At 46.0% G+C, this 21124-nt stretch overlaps 1 protein-coding gene across 5 annotated transcripts in view; it reads right to left on the reverse strand.

Moving 5' to 3' along the window:
• Nucleotides 1–21124, reverse strand: part of LOC105832399 (fasciclin-1) — a 231126-nt gene that overhangs the window by 14308 nt on the left and 195694 nt on the right. For 2 of the 5 annotated variants that reach the window (XM_028190602.2, XM_028190598.2), the window contains exons 8-11: nt 17703–17711; nt 8430–8435; nt 4372–4614; nt 3927–3962 (exon numbers count right to left, since the gene is read on the reverse strand). In XM_028190602.2, the coding sequence (XP_028046403.2) occupies nt 3927–3962; nt 4372–4614; nt 8430–8435; nt 17703–17711 (294 nt within the window). The remainder of the gene's footprint in view (nt 1–3926; nt 3963–4371; nt 4615–8429; nt 8436–17702; nt 17712–21124) is intronic. The other 3 variants (XM_028190599.2, XM_028190601.2, XM_028190600.2) reach the window with 3 other exon arrangements.

Below are 21124 nucleotides of genomic sequence, written 5' to 3' on the forward strand. Positions count from 1 at the left end.
CGCACCTGTTCGCTGCGTTTGCGCGCGCGCGCGCGCTTTTATGATAATCCATTCGCAAATTAATTAATAACGCCTCGACCCTGCTGCGACCCCGTCGCGTTGCCGCCGCGTACCGCAACGGCATTAAATCGTATCGACCGGCTGTTCCTCATTTTCCCGCGGATTTTCGATGATGAGATTTAGCATCTGATCGCTAAACGCAACCCGTCGCGATCATTTTTCAGTCAGTCGGCAGGAACGGCCGATGGTTTCACGTCACGCGAACGAACGATCGCCGATGAGCGGACATTTTAGCGTACTACCCGCCGTATTCCGACATCGCCGCTCCACGCATATATCCGAATGTTTATTTATATTGATCGAACGTTAATTTATTAACGAGCGGATGGAGTAATTAAAGCCAACATCCCGTATTGGCGTTGCTGAATGATTGAAGCGGCTCGATGGATATTGAAGTGTAATTAGCTGTATCGGAGATTTCGCGTAATTGCGTTCATGGCTCGGGGAGCCGACGTTACGGACGCTACATACGGCAGGGGCGGCGCGATCGAGATATCGACGAGTTGGAACGCGTTAGATTGGTAGTCGCGGCTAGTTGTAATTATTAATTTTACCGCGTACCAGCACCTTCTCTCTCCCTCTCTCTTGCTCTCACTTGCTCTTTTTCTACCCGGGCCCCCATTGTCGAGCTCGTAAGTCACCGCGCGGTGCTTTCCCACGAATTCGATCCAACTGGAAAATTAATGCGGGCGCGTTACCGCGCTGAAAACGCTCGTTCCGCACGGCCATTCATCGGCGCGCTCCAACGCGGAAAGATCTCGATATCCCGCGAGTACGGGACCGCGATCGATGGCAGGGCACGCGAGATATCGCATATATAGAAAAGGACGCGTTCTCCCCTTTTAACGCCGAGAAAAAGATCTCTTTCCGGAAGGTCGTCAAATATTCGGAGAATTCCTGTCGGGGATGTTTTCCTCGCGAAACTCGTGTTCGCGAGACGACGACACCGCCGCCGCCGCCGGGACGAACTTCGTTTCGTCGATTCGTGCTTCGCGAGCGCGGCCCATTAATATTCATTGTTATTTGAAGCTCGGCAACGGAGAAACGAATTAGATTGCCTTCGTTGAGCGCGACCGGTTGGGAAACGCTTCCGAAAAGGGATACCCGCCCGGCCCGCCAACAAGTTCATGCATCGAAATCGAATTTCCTCGCGACCATCTGCGGTCGCGAACGGAAACTTCCGGAAACTTAACCGCGAAGGCTGCGGCGCCCGGGAGTTTCTCTCGAAAATAATACATATTATATCGGAAACACGCGCGGTGAGCGTCGAGACTGCGGGCATCGTAGACAACCGTGGTACCGCGAGGTAACGAGAAAGGGAGGACGACGTTCCGCCGGCGCCGGAAAGGAGGACGCTGGAAGCGAAGAAACGCTTCTTTACATCTCTTTCGCCGTTCCACGAGTTTTCCCGCAGGATATTAGACCCCCTGTTTTCAGGCGTTCGCGACGCAAGAGGGTAATGCCCGATTATTCTGCGGTTTACGGCCTGATACCCTATTTACTACAGCGGTAAAGTGTGGCGCGAATTTCGAGGAAACCTTTGAGAAATAACGCTCTGCACAGAGAATTTCGTTATATCTCTCGGAATGTATTCTTTATTGTGAGGAAGCTGCGACCTCATTATTACTAAATTAATCTCAGATAAGCGGCCCAAATCTGTAATCCTTTCTCTTTACTCAAAAGATCGATTCAAATAATATTTAATGTAACTATACAATAATATAATTTGCATATTTGAAAAGAATTTATTCGATTTCTAGTAATTAGGACACTGCTAGAGTAATTAGATTTATCCTACTCACGTGGATTAATTCGGAAATAACTTTTTTTTTCCAAAAGAAAAATTTTCAACGCGAAACTGAGAGCCGCTTTTTAATCAAAATTGGCCTTACTCTTGTACGGTATCCCCATATGAATATTAGCGGCGCGGATTATTATATTCAATATTGTTTGAAAGCTGTAAAGCGATATTTCCATCGCGCGAGAGCTTCCATCGCGATACCACGTGTCGGCGTATTTTCCGACCGAACATTTGCGTGATGCGATTCGCGATTTTCCTCCCCGTGCCGTTCCCCGCTCTCGCGTCCTCCTTTTTTTTTTCGCAAACCCGCGAGGCGCAATCAGCCGGGCATGATTTTTCACCGCGGATTTGCGAGACGCGTCGCACCGGCGGTACCCTATAAATTCGGCAGTGCGTACAGATAACGGGATAAATCTGCAAACAATGTTGCAGAGCCAATAAACTCGTCCGGAGCCATACGAGGGCGCTTTCAGGAAGGAATTTATCGGTTTTTGCGCGAGAATTAGCCCAACTGTCTCTCAGCTCTCAACGTTCTCTCTCTCGCGGATTCGCGCGTACAGGTGGCAGCGTGTCATTCGCGCGTTCCCTTTTCGCGGCTTTTACGTTTCTCTTTACGCCGGCAGTCGATGTCGCCGATAACGAAGAAGATTAATATAACAAATCGTGCGTGTCGGGCAAAGAGCGGCGCGCGGTCGCACGTGAGCGATTACGCGTCCCCGTGTTGATTTTCCCGGCGCATCGCGATTACCGGTATTTGCCGGTTCTCTATCTCTCTCTGATGTAATTGAGTTCTCGCGTGCGCTAACGAGACGCGCTTTCGAACGGCGCGCAAAACGCTATGCGTCGCGTATGATTGATAATGCGGATAACGATGTTGCACGTGCGATTCTATTTGTAGAACGTCGGTGCGAAACAAACGATGATAAGCCTCTCGATCTCGAAAGATCCAAGAGACGCCGAAGTAATTACGAGATCAATGGAAAGAAAAAAAAGGACAGAGAAAACAGCCGTCCACGCCGTCCGATCGTTTCAAACACACATAAACGAAGGGGGTTCGCGGCAATCGCAATTTCGTCGTCGACGAAGACGTTCTCGACTCTGCAAAAATAAGCGAAGGCAACTGCGAGGGGGTGGGGAAAGTGCGGGAGGGCCCGGCGGAAAATTGCCGAGAGCTTTTTGTTATTCCGACGAAAAGTTTCCGCCATGCTGATTGGATGATAATGAGCCTCGAAAAGTGCGAAAACGAACCGGTCGACTTCGAGCAAAGTTTAAGAGCGGAACGGCCCCGGCGCGTTGTTATGACGTCAGGCGTCTCTCTCTCTCTCTTCTCCCGCGGAGAACTTTTTTATCTTCCAATCCACTTAATCCGAGGAAGCCCGAGCTCTCTTATCGCGCCCGGCCAGGTGAGCTCGGTTTCGTCCTCCCAGGCGGGGGCAGGGGGGCCTCTCCTCGCAAAAATACGCAATTATCGTTGCCATCCTATTGTCGGCGAAACGGCAGAAATCCATTCCGCGGACTGTCGAACCTCGCCGCAATTTCATTCGAATCGTCGTGCGTTTCCCGGTATACGGGGTGACGTGGAAAAAATCAACTCTCCCGTCGGGAGGAGCGAAAGTCGCGCGACGAGTACCGGCCACCCCGCTCCCCCTCGCGAGCTGCGGATCCTCCGGGAATTGCGAGGTAAAAATTTCGTTCGCGGCGACGACGCGTCAGGTCGCGCCCGTTAAACCTCAACGACGACTTTCCGGGCCACCTCGTATATACCGTGTATCGCGGCAAGAATAGAAATCTCTTTGGCGTTCGATTACTAAAGCTATTGGCGGGGCGAGATTTATTGACGCTATCGATTGCCGAATGCTCCGGCGCGGCGGTGTTAGTGTGTTGGAAACGTTAGCTCGCATTCGTTTCGCGCGCTCGTAATACGTTCAACATCGGGAAACGCATGAAAGCGGACAGTGTGAATGGATGCAGATAGAGAGAGTTTGCGAACAGTTCACGCCAAAAAAAAAGAGAAAAACAAAATGGGAGAAATGAACACTGAAAAACTGTATGAATCTGTAATTACCCCGAGATGCGGCTTCCCGCCGAATACGGTTTTGGTCTTTGAAAAAAACAAAAAAAAAACAAAGAGAAAGGCTGGATTAATCAGTGTGATAATATACCTCCACGTGTGTAATTATATCGACGACGTGTCGAGCTCTTCTGGTAAAAATACGCGGAGAAGAATCTTTCAAAGTAAAGCAATGAATGTTACATACGTTTAAAAAAAAAAGATTTAAGCAAGATTGCGATATGAGATGAATATTACGTTTCGTCGTGACATTTAAATAAATAAATATGTATTCAAGCTCATGAATATGACTGGAGATAAGCAAAGTTAATATTTCAGGCACGATATTTTATCCAGCACACAAGTGACTCGAAGACGGAGCCCGAATTATATTATAATCTTATGTTAATCTTGTCAAAATTTATAATAATTTCGCACGTAGAGAGAAAAATGGACTTACCTGGCTGACGCTTCTGTCCTTGATCTTTTCGAGAGTCAGTCGCTCTTTGACGTAGTGGAGCTTGAGGATGTCCTTCATACGGTTCTTGTCCTGCAGCATCTGCTTCACACCCGGCTCGTCCAATGCGTCGTTGCTGGGCGCAAACAGGGTAACATCATTCAGATGACTGATGGAGCTCATAATCTCGTCCCCGAAATCGCGGATGGTCTCGTAAAACTTGTACACTGGCCCGTCTTCCTTTTCCTACACGGAGAGAAGAGACTTCTGTCGATCGTTTACGCATTGCTTGTCGCGCCTCGGTTTTACGAGGAGCCGTGTCGGGGGGAAAAAAAAGCACAAAAACAAAAAAAGCAAGAGAGAAAAAGAAAGAGGAGGAAGAAGGGAGAAACGTAAAGGTTTTATTTATGAGAGGATCCGATGGCGTCCAATTTCGGGCCGAAGTCATCAACGTTCCATTACGTGTTAATCAAAGAGAGGAAGAGACACAGATTAAGGCGTAACGGAATTTTACATGAACCGTGCCGAATCTCTGGGCGCCATTTACTCTCCAGAGAGAAACATTGGAAAGCGAGAAAAATAAGAAAAGTTGGGAGAGGACTCGTAGAGAAGTTGGACGGCGAAGGAACAAGTCGACGCGTGGCGCGTGAAGTTCGCGAAGCCCCCGACTTTTCGTCGCGTCTCAGGATGATCCTATCGTATCCTCGATGAAAATCGATTTTCCTACTTAATCGTCCATTATTCTCAGCGAGCCAAGAATTCTTGAATCCGGCTCGAAAAGGGAACCGACTTTCTCTTTTACCGCGGTCTACGCGTGCTCGTGAATGGCGTCTAACAAAAATAAACGAGGAGGCGTGGAAACATAATCTTGAAAAATAAAATCCTTTGCGAGAGGTGACGATTGCGGCCGGAGGGTCTGCGCTAAGGGATCCCCGAGAGATCGCTTAAAATGAAAAATACTTGAAATTCAGAGAGCTGGCCGCGGGACTGAAACCGTCGCAATTAGATCGACGTAACGAACTTGAAACTCCGTGCAACTCACGCCGCGAGGAAGAGATGGAATGAATTACTTACAGGGAAGACACAGGGCATAAGGGAAAAGAAAGCGTGGTAACGGGACGTGACCGTCAGTGGTTCACGGAAGCGGCAACATTACGTGACGCACATAATTTACGCTCTTCTCCCGAATTGCCCGGAGCAGTGATCGCGCTTCCTGCACGGACAAGATGAGGAAGATCCACGATCATAATTTTGGAAATTAAGCCCCTGGTCCACTTAAGGGAATGAAAAATAAAATTTGAAGGGATTGGTAAAATGAGACTCGCGGAGAAGCAATGAAAGATAAATTTTGATAGGGAATCCGATATCCCGTCGAATAAGCAAATAAAACTTGGATGGAACCCGTGCAAATTTTCGATAACACATAAGAAGCTGAAAATATTTCGCGATACGAATCGCGATATAAAGTGTGACATGTTAATATTGCAGCAATATCGATGAAAGTGAACATCGAGATGCTACTAAAAATTGAAGAGAAGTTTCCTAATTAAAAAATGTCGATGTATCATGTTCGAAAGTAGGTCATCGGAAACTATTAATTTGCATTTCTTTTCTTGTACGACATAAGATCGCAAATTTAAAGGATAGCTTTAAAAAATATCCTAGGAAAGAGTAAGTCGTAAATGAGTCATGATTCGGCAAGTACTTTGTTCCAGGGCATATACGCTATTCTTTTAAGATAAATCTCAACTGGAGATCGCGTATTTTCTGACGAAATACGTGACTTACACGGTACATTTTGGAAGAAATAAAAAATTCAAACTCGACAGGAGGCGGTTGAAAGATAGGTTTTTCTCCTTAAAGATCTCGATGAGAGAAGCACGAAAGGTCTTACGCGCACTTCTCGTGAAAGGCACGCTTTACGAGATATCGTAAAGAAACTGCTGCATGTTAAAAATTTCGCGAGGCCGGGGAGAATAACACAAAAGTTAAAACGGACGATACCACCGTATCGTCGTACAATTCCTGTCGGATCGCATTACACTGGGAAAAAAACCGGGAAGGTAATTAACGAGGCGGCAGTTAGCTATTCACGAGCCCGCAGCTTCGATATGGCTCTCGGTGTTCGTAGACGAGCTTAATGAGAGAGAATGACCGGAAAAAAGAGAGGGGAAAGGGCGGAAAAGGGGAGGATTTTTCGGCACGAAATGAATAGCAGGATAAGGGAGCATTGAGAAAACAATAGAGGAAATCCGGTCATCGTGCCTGGAAAATCATTTTCGGGCGTTCGTGATTCACGCAACTGACGACACCGGAGAGAAAGAGAGAAATAATTCCCATAAATTTTTTTGCCCCTGAGAACAGGGGAGTGCATGGCATACGACTACTTTGTTGATATAAAGGAGCGAATGTTCATTACAATGCTGAAATCAAGAAGCGAAGTAAAAGTCAAAGAAAAATATTTGAAAACGTATGTTTACCCCGAGAAATTCTCGACCTCGATCGTTACGTCTCTCCCGGCACGTACGCGAGTACAAAATTACACGATTCCCGTACCGGTCGGGTAATATTACTAAAAGGATGGAGTTTATGCACCCCCAAGTTAGAACAACATCGGCTTTCGAGCGGGAAAAATCCGCGGAAGCCATTTCTCCCCTTTTCCCGTGTTCGCCAAACGCCGTCGGCATTTCCCCCGTGGCGCGAATCTCTCTCTTTTCCGTTTCCCCTTTTCACCCTTCCTCACCACTTATTTATCTCACCCTCCCTTCCCGCCCTCGTCATCCTTCTTTTTGTTCGTCCCTCGTTAATCTCTCTTTTGCAGGTTCGAGACTCGAGGCCGATGGGAAAGCCGGGAAGTAACGAAAAGGGGGATTAACTAGGCATCCGAAGGTGTCGGGGGAGAAAAATATTGACAAAGAACTAGAAAAGAGAGACGATACAAACCGACAGATAAGAGACGAAGAGGAAACAGGCAAAATCGTAATAGAGGTTGATCGGCGATCGTTAGCCGGGTTATCTATCCGAACGAACGAGAAGGGCGACTTTAACAGTAATACATGGCTACTGGCTAAGGTATCTCCTCTATGTCGGGATAAATTAATAAAAATGTAGGGGGCGAGGAGAGAGATGTGCTCGCGACAAGGCTCGCCCGTGTAGCGGAAGAGCTCATTCTTTTCCGCAACTTGAAATCGTATCGATCGGCGAAGGCTCGTTCCTCTATTTTTTTTTTCTTCCTCTCGCCGACTCCGTTCTTTTGTATTCAGAGCAACGAACCGTGAAGTTGTATACGTGTCGGCGAAACTTTTGGTTCTGAAGCAAAAATACATCTCGGAACTGTACCGCCTCGTGTAGAGCACGTAGCCGAGATTTCGAGTCGATCCTGAGATTCTCATTAATTATGTGAAGGATTTTGACTTCGAATTTACAGGGCTTTACAATGTGTATTTACCGATCTACTATCCTTTATTAGTAAAATTACTTTTACTTCCATTTTAATTAGATGCGATGCTCCTTTTCATCGCGATTACATTGAATTCATTTCTCGGACTTGCATCACGTTTCCTTTCTCTCTTTTTTTTTTTTTCGTTTAAGAACGGGTCGGCGGAACGAGATTCCTCGATCGCATTTTCATATAAAAATGACGTAGATTCGGCCATAGACTCTACTACTTGTGTACAAGGATCTAAGTATTCGAGGATCAAATCGATCCATCGTTTACTCCTGAATGTGTCGGAACCCAAGGATTCCCGATTCCAATCGTCCGAATCCAAGGACCGGGAGACTCAGCGTTCCCGAAATCCGAGAATTCGAAGTTTCGGGGATCTTCGGCTTGGGGGAAGTTCGAACATCCAGGGAACGAAGGATCCGCGAATCCGGCGGATCCCGGGACGCACCGGCACTCGGGGGACTCGAAGCCCCCGAAGGAATCCGGAAGGCGTCCAGAGAGATCCGTTGGATTCGCGAATCCGCCCGTCCTCCGGGGCGACGAGATTGGCGTCTGAAATTGGTGTCGTGTGTATTCGTAAGGTTCTCACGATGAGTTCACTTAAGTAAGTACTTACGATGCCCTATACGACATGCAGAGTCCAATAGAGACATGCAAAGCACCACAGAATAACATCATTGAGTCAATATAAAGGTAAGTAAACACATGTACACAATAATTTTTTAAATTAAGAAAAAAAAAGGGAATTAAAAAAAGGAAGAACGATCGTTAACGACCGTACGAGTACAGAGAGGGGGATCATACGCGCGCGAGTGACTCTCTTTTTATCTTGCAGCACGCGCGGCTGCTCCTCACGCGACTTCTCTCCTCTCAGGAAGAGAAATCGATCCTCCGTCCTTCGCTCTCGTTTCTCCCGAGGAAACGTGAAACCGTTTGAGGTGCACGTGCTTCCCCCTTTCCCTCCCCTCGTCAGCGGAAAAGATTAATCGCGCTATCGGTGGCTACTCCTTTTTTGTTTCGCCCGGCGCTATCGTCGATATTCGGGGATTAATAACGCTTGTAAATTGATCGAACGACCCGTTAGAAAGCGAGCTATTTTGTCCGCGCTACGGTGCGCGAGGTTTAATTAGTCACTGATCACAACGATCAGTCATTTGCAACTGCGATTAATCGGGCGATTCATTCCGCGGTCGAATTGCCCCCGTCGCGCTCGGCGACGAGCGCGACGGCGCGATTTTTCGATGGAGGGTCCTCCGGCGTATTGTAAATTACAAGTCGAGATTATCAGGAGGTAATTAATAGAGGAGCGCGTCGCGGAAATTTAGTGCGCTCAATGCGCCCGGACGGGCAATTACGATAAACGTCATTTCGCATGAAAACGACGGTATCGCTACCACCGCGCGCCACCACGATATCATCGTGAGTAATGGCAAGACGACGACGACGACGACGACGACGACGACGCCGCGAGGTTTGCTCTCCGGGTCGCGGAAAATTTCGTTTCACCCGCGGCTCGCGGAGGCTAATTGTGATCAATGGGACTCCCCCCAGGAGGATTTCTATCGAGACGACTCTGCGCTCTGTTCGCAATTAACGTCCCTTTCGGGCTGAGCGCCGAACAAAAGGGACAGAGGGAGAGAGAGAGGGGGAGGGGGAAGCAGCTATCCGACAAATACTTTGGCAAATCAGACGATCGTTCGGGATTATTAGGCGGATCTGAGGACCGCCGGGTTCCCCCGAAAATCCCGAGATCCGTATTTAATTCCCTAGTTAGACTATTGCATTAATTGTAATTGCGGGTGCCCCCAAGGGAGACGTGTACGAGCGGCGGCGGGAGTTTGTTTTCTCAAGGAATTTACCGTCGACTTTTCTTTAGCGGGAATTTAATTCAAGAGCGCTTACCGCGAGCGCGCTCTTTAATTTTCATTTTCTCCAAGAGAGAGCCCGGGAATTAAGTCCGAGATTATGCGTTCGCTAAAGAAAAATGGACTGAAAGTTACCCGGGAAGATAATACCCCCGCGGCCGATCGCGTATCTCTCGCGGGAGGGCACCTTGTAGCGGATACGATACAGCGGACAGATTGGGCGTGATGAGATGATTCGAAAAAGGGAGATGAATGAGCGAGAGAGCGTTTATGATCGAATGCGCTGATAAAATATGTCACGTGAGAGAAGGAGAGAAAGAGAGAGAGAGAGAGAGAGAGAGAGATCGTGGCTATGCCGTTATGTGAATGTCGCGAGGGTATCCGTATCATGATCTGTGAGAATCGTGGGAAACGCGGCTTCCCCAAGTTATATGTATACCTTTACACGCGCGCGTGCACACACGCCGAAGGAAGTTTTGCCCCGCTTCGCTTATAAATCTTCAGTATCGCATGCGACGAGAAGTAAGCGAGGCGAAGTAATCTGTCTATAAATAACGGTGAAAGATCTTCCCCCCCCCCCCTCCTCCTTCGCAATCTTAAAGCTTTGCGTCTTCGCGGATCCGGAGCATTTCTAAACTCCCTCGATCAACCGCGAGATTCTTAGGCCGCTGAAAAAAATTTTGCGTGTTCTAAAAATCTCGCGTCTAAACGCTTGGATTGAATTTAATCCCGCAACTTTCACGCGTTCTTCGCTTCTCGCGCAATGATACCTCTCGACAGCGTTGCATGACGATGCGAAACTTGGTCGACGTGTGCGTACGTCGCGTGTACATACATCGGTGCTCTCGTCCTCGACGGCATGCGGCATTCACAGGACTAACAATCAGCGCATGTCTAACAAACAGCGGTGCAACGTGCAGTGCGTTACCGTCGCTAAACACTGATCTGTCGCAAGGAAGATCTCATCCGGTCGCGACAGTCTCCCCTCGTCGTAAAGTCGCGCGTTGTACCCGTCGTAAAACTGTAAAACTGCACCTAACGTCGTACGAGCGATGCACGAGCAGTACGGATAATACACTTCGAAGATGAAATTTTTCTTTATGGCGCACCCGAAGCGGCAGTTTCTTCTAGGTGTGTCGCGCGAGAAATGATGAGGGTCGAGATCTTTGCGATCAGCTGGCGAAAAAAAAAGACGCTTCGACCACTCGCTGTGCGGTTCTTCGAGAATTGTGACTATTTACAAAGCGTTTCAGCAATCGAACAATCTCTTTCAGCGGAACGAATATCGCACGACCAGTCGCGAATACGTCACGGAGAGAGAGAGACATGTACTTGGCTTTATATGTAATATACAACCGTGTAATGACTATGCGTTGTATTAATCGTGTGCATGCGATCGGCTCCCGAATGCGTACGCGTGCCAGCTATATTAATCTTCCTTGGAAGATAAGGTCGGTGCATTCCCCAGGCGGCAGCTAGTAATTCGTACGAGCGCTGCTTCCAAGTCATCAGTCAGAACACGAGAATGTGACTGTACACCCCGTCCCGCTTCCGGGCATTTTCCTCGTCGTTCCCCTTTAACCCGAGAAGAATCACCTAGTTTTTTTTTTCCGGTAAGCGATCATCGCTTCCATAATTTATTTGCGATTATTAGGTGTATATAAATTTACATTCGATGTTATGTGTTTTTTTTTTTAAGGTAAAAAGACGTGACAGATGAATACGGATTTCTCAATTAATAACGAAAACTATATAGAAAATATCGTTTTGTTAAAGTATCTAAAATTTGCTGTAGATACAGATCTGAAATAATTTTGCTAAACTATTACAATTATGTAGAGCGTTCAAACTGATTGTTAAACTTTTTACAGTGTTACATTCATTATGCTTAAACATCCTTCACAACTATTTTAATTAATAATTCAACAAAATTATTTTCAGATCTGTATATATCTATACATATAACTAAATTTGTATTAATGATGTAAAAGTAATGAGAACTTTTACTATTTTTGAAATAGTCATTGTAAAATTATGTTTAATATTTGTATGTAGGAACAGTTGAAATTATTACCTACATAATATAATGAGTGTTTTGAATACATTGTTTTACTAACAAAACATTAACAAAACAAATATTTCCATTGCTTTTGCATCAACCTACCGTATCAATTGTATTAAGTTTCATTTTCTCGTTGCTGGGATGTAAAAAAGTACCGGTGACTATTCCCGGGTTAACTTTAGCATGCCGGCCCGAAAAATTCACCCTCGTTTGTCCACACAAATAAAGAGGCGCCTATAAACGATAATCTTCGTGATCCTACCGATTGTAAAAAGAGAGAAGGAAAAGGAGAGCCCGGCGTTCGTTCAGAGGTTCGAAAGCGCCGGAAGGGCCGAATTCAATCTTCATCAGGAAAGCCATTACAACCGCGAGGAACGAAATTCCACTCGTAAATCCTTTATCGTCGCCGCAACGCCGGACGGAGGAGATCCTCCCTAAATCCCACTCGATCTCGCGTTAGAAATCCGAACTCGATATATCACGGTAGCCTTCGTACATTATTAGACACGCTCGGCGGTCAGCGGCGGGTTTGGCGGTTACATCGATTTACGGGATCCAATCGCGCGGCTCGCTCGCTCGCGACGTCTCCCTTGTCAAACCCGTCGCAGAAACGTTGTAACATTGTAACGTCGTAATGCCGTAACGTCGGCTCGAAAATTTACGCCCTGCGCTCGTAGTCGTGCGGTTAGGAGGCGCTCCGCCGGACGAGAGTTTAAGTCCGCTTTTAAGGGCCTCGTAAAAGCCGCCCACGGACACGCGCGTCGGCCGTGTAACTCTTTACTAGTCAGCCAAATGACTGTATTATAGTTTGATAGTCCCAGTTACGTCCGCGAAATACACTCGAGCGATTGCGGCACCTCGCGAACCCGTCGTCGTCCCCGTCCCCGGACGGCGCGTCGCGCCGCGTTTTACGACGTTCCGTCCTCCCGGCGAGCGTCCGCGATTCTCACCGGAACTTTTTGGTCGTTTTATCGCAAACGGAAAGTTTCTATTTCGACCGTCGTAAAAGTATATCTCTCGTGATCGAAGGAATGATCGAAAGTCACGCAACACGTATAAAACCTACTTTTTTTTTACTGTGACGAGGCAACGACGCGACTCCGAGACAGTTTTTTTTTTTTCCAAGAGGTCAAGCGTAAACTTTCTTTTTATCAATGTTTGACACGTTCAAGTTTATGGCGCGCGAATGATATTTAAGGCAGCGACCGGCAAGGCTGCGCTAGATAATAAAGGGATAATGGCTCGACGTTCGATAAAATGAGGCTCCAGCGATTTATACGGGATTTTAATATCAAAAGTGACTAATGCGTCACGCTTTGTCGGCTTTCCCTATGATAAAAGTAGCCTTTTAAAGCCCGCGGGATACGTTTATGTCAGCGCTTGCGTTTTCCATATTATTAACGCGTCATTAGTGTCGATGTACATTGTTCCGGGCGACACACAGGGAACACGCATTTATGATAAAAACAATCGCGAGCTTTAGATTGGCCATATGATTGATCGTGAATAAAGTTATTAACGACATGGCCGATTGTCGAACATTTATGCGCCAAAACGCGACGCGTTATTTTGTTTCACAATTAAGCATCCCGATTTAATTGCGCGTTTGTGCTACCATTCGTGTAAATTGTAATTTTGAGCGAAATTACTGTGGAGGGACCTCCAGCTCTTCTTCTCAACAAAAAAAAAAAAAAGAGTTTAAAAGAGAGACAATAACAATCATTAAATGTTTGATTAATATAATCAAGTACTTGGTGATTATATTAATAGTGATTTAACAACAGTAATCAAGCAATTACTAAACGATTACCGAATTAAATATTTTTTTCAGACGTCTGATTTTATTAATCAAACATTTAATTGAAACTGTTTTACTGAAGCTCGACACTCTGTCATCTAACTTGATTGACGATTAAAAATAAAATATCTAGTCGGGTCGGTTTCAATACGAGCCGCGTGACTTTCTCGCGATTTTGCATGCGCGTCGCGTATCGAAGCGCAAATAATCCCGCGAGCTATTGTCCGCAATATTTAAAAAGTCAGATATCACCGCGATTCCGCTTCCGTCACGGAGAGGCACCGGGAGAACGCCCCGGAAACTTTCCGCGAACTTTCTCCGACCGAACGCCTTTCTTCCGAGATAAAGCCACTGTCGACGCGCGGCTTGCAGGAAGGCAGCGGCGCTTACATTCCCCTCTCTCGATGAGGTACGATTCTCTCGAGGCGAGACGCCCTGAAATTTACGACGCTTGTTTGGCGCGAGCGAGCGAGAGAGAGCGTCTTCGCGTCTTCGCCGCGCCTTCCGTAGCGAGGAAGAGACAGATAGAGAAAAGGGAGAGCTTTCCCGCGGACTTTTTTTCGCCGCGGCATATTTCATTTCCCCGAGACTTCCCCGCCCCCCCTCGTCCGCGCGGCGCGTCGGAACTCGGGCTTCCTTTACTTTAAGACTGTAAATGGCGAACGACCGCGCTGAGTAATGAATCCAGAAGGATCCTTGTTTCGGGTGGCAGACAATCACTCAGCTCCGAAACGCGGGGGACGGGGACGAGGAAACTTAAAAAAAAAAAAAAAAATCTCGAAACACTGGAACGCGAATGCCGGAGTATTTTGCGGCCACCGAGGATCTTGTGCGAACTTTTCGAGGTAGGGGGGTTCGACAAGGGACCGCAGAGACGTGAAAACCGCGCGCTGAATCAACAATTTCGCCTTCGTAACATTTATTCGATTCTTTTTTTCTTTTTGCGACTTCAATGGAGGATTGGGATTCTATCGACGCGACGAGAATTACTGACATGCACGTATCGTGTCATGTACACACGTACGTGTGTGTATGTGAATGTGTGTGTGTGTGTGTGGGTTCGCGTGTGTACGTCTATTTATGCATCCAGACTATGTCCTCGTTAACACGTACGCATACGCATAACAGTCTATCAGGCATGCGTTTCTACAACGAGACTGCATCGCACGAGGCTTGCAGCGTGTGCGAGTGCAAATGGTGTGCGGAGGCGCGATTTTCTCCCTTTGGATCTTTGGTCGAGGAACGGTTGAAAGAGGTGGTGAATTTTCGGGTTGACCGTCCGCGAGAGTACCGCGATCGATAAATTCGCGGTGGCCGCTTCTATCAGTTAGCCGTACGCATCGGATAAAAAATTCTTCTCTGAAAGATAAACTATTTATAGTTTAATTATAATTTCGAACATGCTGCCCGATGTTCGTGCTTTGTGTAACAAAAATGTTAGATTATTAAATATAAAGCGACCGTGATATTCACTCTAAAATAGATGTCGTAAAAGTAGCGCGTTTTTTCTGCTTACAAATTCACGAACGTGCGATCGATCTCGTGTCTCACGATGAAAATTTTATTCAGTATACACTCACTCATTTGCTCACTGTTTAATTTTAGATTATTCAAAACACGTTAATAATTAAGCCACAAAATTAAAAGGTCCAAAAATTACGATTATTTAAAGATTTAAATTTAGTATTTTTAAATCTCCTATTAATTCATTAAATTTGGTTAATAATACTTCGAAATCGCTATCATTTTTCAGATCTACTCCCTATCTAATAAACGCTAATATAAATACGTTTTATCCCAATTAGGGAGCGTCGAGAAACGCCCATCAAAACCGCGTTACGTCATCTTCGTTCTCGTCACTCTCGCATTTTACTCACGTTCTAAAACTCGTACATGAGTGACCCGCGCGTGAACATTAACCCAAGTTATTAGTCCACTAAGCTGCACGTAAAAAGGTCACGATTGAGCATTGTCCGCGCGTAATTTTAACTTGCCGCATTGCGAAGTCGGTCAAATTCGACTCTTGGCTCATCGACAAAATTGACGTCTTATTTTCGGGGAAAAAAAAACCAATTTTTAGAAAAAGACATTTTTAAATAATAAACTGGCTATAATATAAAAGTTAAACTCTAGTAAATGAATTTAATTTTGAAGTTGTTTATGGTAAGATAATAAAAGTCTCTTACCCTTCTATTATCTTACGATTTTATTTGCTCGAAAATAAATTCTGAAAAATTCTGTGAAGACTCGTAACAAGCACGACGTATTAGAAGGTTTGTTAACTTGGCTGTCAAGCGTCCACTTGATGACTTTATAACAATGCACGTTCTCGACATTTATTTTATTCCTTCAAATTATTTTAGAATTTCGATCTTAACGACATCTTTATTTCTGGAAATTTAAATATCGATCGTAAATCTCTACAAAATTTAATAATTGAGTATTCATATACAGATAGTCTAAATATCTAGTAAAGATCTCAACATTTCTGCAAAAGATCTCCGCTTCTCGAGTAAATTCTCCCGGAGAGGCTTCCGAGAGCCTCGTTAGAATGCACGGGAGTCGAGGGTTCAACGACCTGATTTTCTGAATCGTTCATCGGCCGGCGCAGGGTTGCACCATAAAAAAAAAAAGGAGAGAAGGGAAGAGGCCCGCTTTGATTTGCATCGTAAATAGCGGCGGGTAAACAGTCCCGGGGAAAAGGGCCTCAAAAATCGCGCTGGGCGGCATATAGCGATGTCGTGCAAAAAAAGAGAGGGCAAAAAATACACTGGTTCTTTTTTTTTTTTACCGAGCGCGTCAAGCGTGAGGGAGGTGTAGATGTGGGCCGAAGGCGGGCGGGGGAAGGTGAAAAGGGTGCTGAAAAAGAGAGGCAATAGGACGCATAAAAAACACCGAGTACAAAATGCAAAGTCAGCGGGGCTCTACTACGCTCGCGAGTGCGGGCGGGCGGAGGGGTAGGTGAGCGCGCGCGTGTATACGGGCGTGTATGCGCGCGTTGTGCGTTTATTCTTTTTCCTTTTTCTCCCCCTTTCGGCTTTCTCTCACTCTTTTCTCCCTTTCACGTTTCTCGTCCTTTGCGACGCATACACGCGTACACATGCACGCGCCCGCCTCCCTCGGTCTTCGTTCGCTCGTGCTACTGCTGCTGCTGCTGCTGCTCTACTTGCGCGTACGGTGTACGACGGGCACGGAAAAGGCGCGCATTAAGCTCACGCGGTGGTTCTCGCATAGCTTGGCGACGTTGTGTAATGCGCGCCGGTGTCCGCATTTATGGGCGACGTTGCTCGCGAAACGTGGATCGATGGAACGTGAAGGCGCTCGTCCTTTTTTCGCGAGATACGCTCGCGCGACAAAAAAATTGAACGTCATCTACTCTCCCCGAGGGATGAGTATGGCTCTTCCTACGACGAGCCACGATAGGAGCGCATCCGAAGAGCATCCGGGAGGAACGTTCGCCATCCTCCATTACCAAGTCAATACCTTCTTCGTTACATCGATCTCGAAAACGTTTCGGAGCGAATAACATCAGACATCGGCACGCAGTGAGAAGATAACGACAATGAGCGAGAAGATGGCGGCGCACGAGAGAAGAGGCATATGAAAAAACAAAAACTATCAAAAAGACATGAAACGCTCGTGGAGATAGAGAAATATCGAGAGAGAAATATCGAGAGAGACAGACAACGAAAAGGGTGATGGAAGAAAAGCAGAGAAAGGTATAGTAGGATGTACTGCGAAAAACGGAAGAGATAAAAAACGATGAGCTGTGTGCGATCGTGTGGATGATGTATGTAATGTGTAGACGTATGTATCACCACAAATTGACGAATAAAGGCTTGAAATATAAAATTCGTATTTTCTTTCATTTTTACCTTTATATATCTGTATTCAGTTGCGTTTTAATTAATATATAAAAAATGTATTCTCTTCGTTTGAGACTTTAAGAAAGTCGACTTTTGCTCAAAGAGACGCGCAGATACGCGAGGATTAATTTTACGATAAATTGAATCCAATATGGTTTTTTTTTTTTTTTAAGAGACGTTTCGTACAATTATGGTGACACTTTGATGTGACGGCGATCCGAATGAATGTTTCAGAGCGGTAGAAAGAGAGATAAAGGCGGAAATAGAGAGTCTAGAGAAAAAGGCGGTGGCGAATTACCTTGAAGGACTGCACAGAGAAACCGGAAACCAGGGTCGCTCCATAACATAAGAAGCGAACAGAAAACAGAAAAAAGGTAAACTTGTAATTAGGTCGTTCGCTGTAAGAGACACTGTAAGCATGTAATTTCCTGCCGAGAAAGGGGCGGGCTGGCTATGAGAGAGCTGGCGCGAGAGGGGCGAGAGGGTGGATAGAGTCTTATCGTGTCTTTCTGTTGATCGATGGATCCAAGGTGTGCTACCGGGTGCTGGAAGAACTTATATGCCACAGGATGACGCGAATGTCGCGTAATGCACTAAACCAAATCGAGAAAGATACGAGACCTCCGAGCGCTTGAATATTAAACGCTCGGATATTAAATACGGCCGCGTCAAAAGTGGCCGGCGTTAGCGCTTTAATCGGATCATGCGATCTTTCGCGATCACCCTGTGAAATTAGAAGGATATGTAAGTTCTATATACAAAAGTATATCAGGCTATATAATCGAGAGAAACCGCTTCGGCGAGGCGCGTTTAATCTTTCAGCGCTGATTCAATTACGATCGATTTGATATCCAATAGGAAATTTCGAGACAAAGGGACACACTCGTCAAACTGACAATTTACCTCGATGTATCTTCAATGATCGCGACGTGACTTGACTATTAGCGATTTCGGAATCGAGAACATCCGTCAATCGGAACGAGACAAGTTTTATTATTAGCACTGCGGCGAGCGATGCGCCGATGTTAACTTATTGAACGGACTATAGTAGCTAATTAACTCACATTACCGTTTCCCGCATACATGACGCGCAAATATTTACCGCACAATTTCTCTCGGTTACACGGCCGCAAGTACCGGCGTAATTTCGGGTAAACGCGCGCGACTAGATCGTCAGACATTGTCGTTACCGTATTACTCGGCAACGATTATGTCATATGATTCGGCCGAAACGCGGATACGGGATAAACTTGTCGCTAATTAGCGATTGTCCGGGTTTCAATTACGCCGGCACGATATTTCGTCGCATATTTCCACAGTCTACGCGAGAGATTCCTGCGATTCAGATGCCGGCTCGACAAGAGCGCGTAAAAAAAAAAAAAAAAGGAAAAAAACGGGAAAAAACGTGTCGAGCACGGTCCTCGTACAACGCAGGAATTTTAAGTCCCGTAACTGTGATCCATTAGATCGATTCTGGAACCAGATGATAGCGAGGGGAAGGGGAAAAAAAAACAAATGCAATCGCGTAATCTGTGGAATGCGAAATATGAGTATATATAGGAAGAGTAGTATCGATGGTAGAGTATTCTGTAAAAAGATACGATCTCTACAGATGTTTGAGTACCAATCGTAAGGCACATCTTCAGATGCTTTACGGCTCTCGTAAAATCATATCGTTGCGCAGTCTGCTGCAGTGATAATAAAATATAGACGATTGATTTATATATCGAGTACATGAGAAGGCAGTCCTGTTTCAACCTTGAAGCATCGTGCGTTCGAGGCTTCAAGTAATCCTCGAAAAATTCTCTCAAATCTTATTTAAATGGTTCCGCCCGGTACGGTTTATGATTATTAGTGCAGGCGACATGAATATGTGTTTAAAATGCATTCGGAAACCGGATCGGCTACTCCGGCTGACGTCGACGGCGCGGAATTGCACTTCTAATTTCTGCTGAAGACAGAATTCGCGCCGGCCGTCACGTCGGCCCGGCACGCGAAATTCCGCTCGAGTGAGCGGCTGTCTATTTTGGTCGCGACGAACCGATAATTAATTACGACACGAGGACCCGGAAAATGCGAAAATGTCAACCGGTCGGCCGGCCGCGCCGCGATTGTCATAGCCGCCCGTAGACACGTTCTCGGCGGCGCGCATCTCGCGTGTCAGATGCACCGTACGCTGCATATAATATGCATACACGCAGGATATGTCCCGGTTTAACTTTTTAGGGGAATTACGCGTGAAACGCGCCACGGCAATGCGGCGTTATCCAATTTGAAATGCGAGAAGGTTTCTCGGATGCGCTGCTACTCAGCGATTCCATAGGGGCCACTAATGCAGGACAGTGCGTAGAGAAAGGTGGTACTTTAGAATTTACCTTTCGTTGTTTGCATTTTATTTCCACGTGTGAAAATACAGAAACGATTGTAAAATATCCTTTTGAGCGTTGATGCATAATCTCTGTACATTTGAATTGTTTTCACGCGCGACGAGCCTCATTTTCATTCGGAACGTTATTTCCTATGCCAATGAGCGGTCAATTAGCGGACAATTCGCAAATGTCGATTTTCGCTTCTCGTATCGATCGGCCAGCAGTATTTCGGCTTTTAGCTTGCTGCCATTGTGAAATGGCGCGGGACACAGGCACGTGCGCCGATACATTCAGCCGATGTAATTCGATTTCGAGCACGGTCGGATTAAACAATAATACGTTAAAGGATCGTATGTACCGGCGCGTTGCATCGAGTACGCGACGATTTTCACGTTATTTTTTTTTGCCGATCTCTCATCGGAGACGGTTGGGTCGAAAGTAGAGAATCGATGGCCCTTGTTGACCGCGTCAAAATAGTATTCTGAAATTTCGGACGCAAATATTTTGCCATTTTTTTCGAGGGGGGGGGGGAGAGGGAACAAAAAAAAACGCGAAGCATTCTCCGCTGCACGTGAAATCAATATTTTCTTCGTCCTCGCGATATAACATGATTTTTGTTCACTTTGTGTCAACAGATTTTTTGTTACATGTTTGCGTGCAGTAAACGGTTATCTAAAAAGTTTACGTAACGCGATAAAACCTCTACCGCGTCGATTATTTGATGTTTCGCATCGCGCCGCGGACATTAGTCGAAGCGTAATAAGCATAAATTTTTTCAGACGTCATCTCGAGTGTCGTATATGTACGAATGCGAGGGAAATGGTGACGAGAGTTAAAAAAAAAATACGCGGCACTTAATCGTACGCGCGTATTTTAATCCGCGACCGAATCAAATAATAACCGCGCGACCGGAGCCGTTTATGTTCACACGTGGCTGTCATCAAGCGCCCGATCAATTTTCCATTACTTTCCCTCTCGTCAATAATAGTGGTCCATTTCGACGATCGGCGCTTCATTCACGGAAAATCTCTCGCGCCGAGATGTATTGCCTGAATTTTTTTTTTTTTTATTGCGTTCGTGCTCATACACAGGACGCACATTTTACGAGCGGTTAATTTCTCTTTATCGCATCGGCGAAATATGCAATCTACTACGTGCCTGCCCATCGACGGCCGCATTTATTAGCCTTAATTCGCATATTTTACTCGCGGAAGAAGACAAAATGTTCGCAAAATTTTATTACGGATAATTATCTTCCTCTCGCGGAAATTAGAAAAAGTAATTCCGCGACTTACAAAAACCGTGTGCGCATAAAGAAACTTTGAATAATTTCGCGTGCGCTTTACAATCT

Source organism: Monomorium pharaonis, chromosome 6 (genome assembly GCF_013373865.1).
Source record: "Monomorium pharaonis isolate MP-MQ-018 chromosome 6, ASM1337386v2, whole genome shotgun sequence".
Taxonomy (NCBI): domain Eukaryota; kingdom Metazoa; phylum Arthropoda; class Insecta; order Hymenoptera; family Formicidae; genus Monomorium; species Monomorium pharaonis.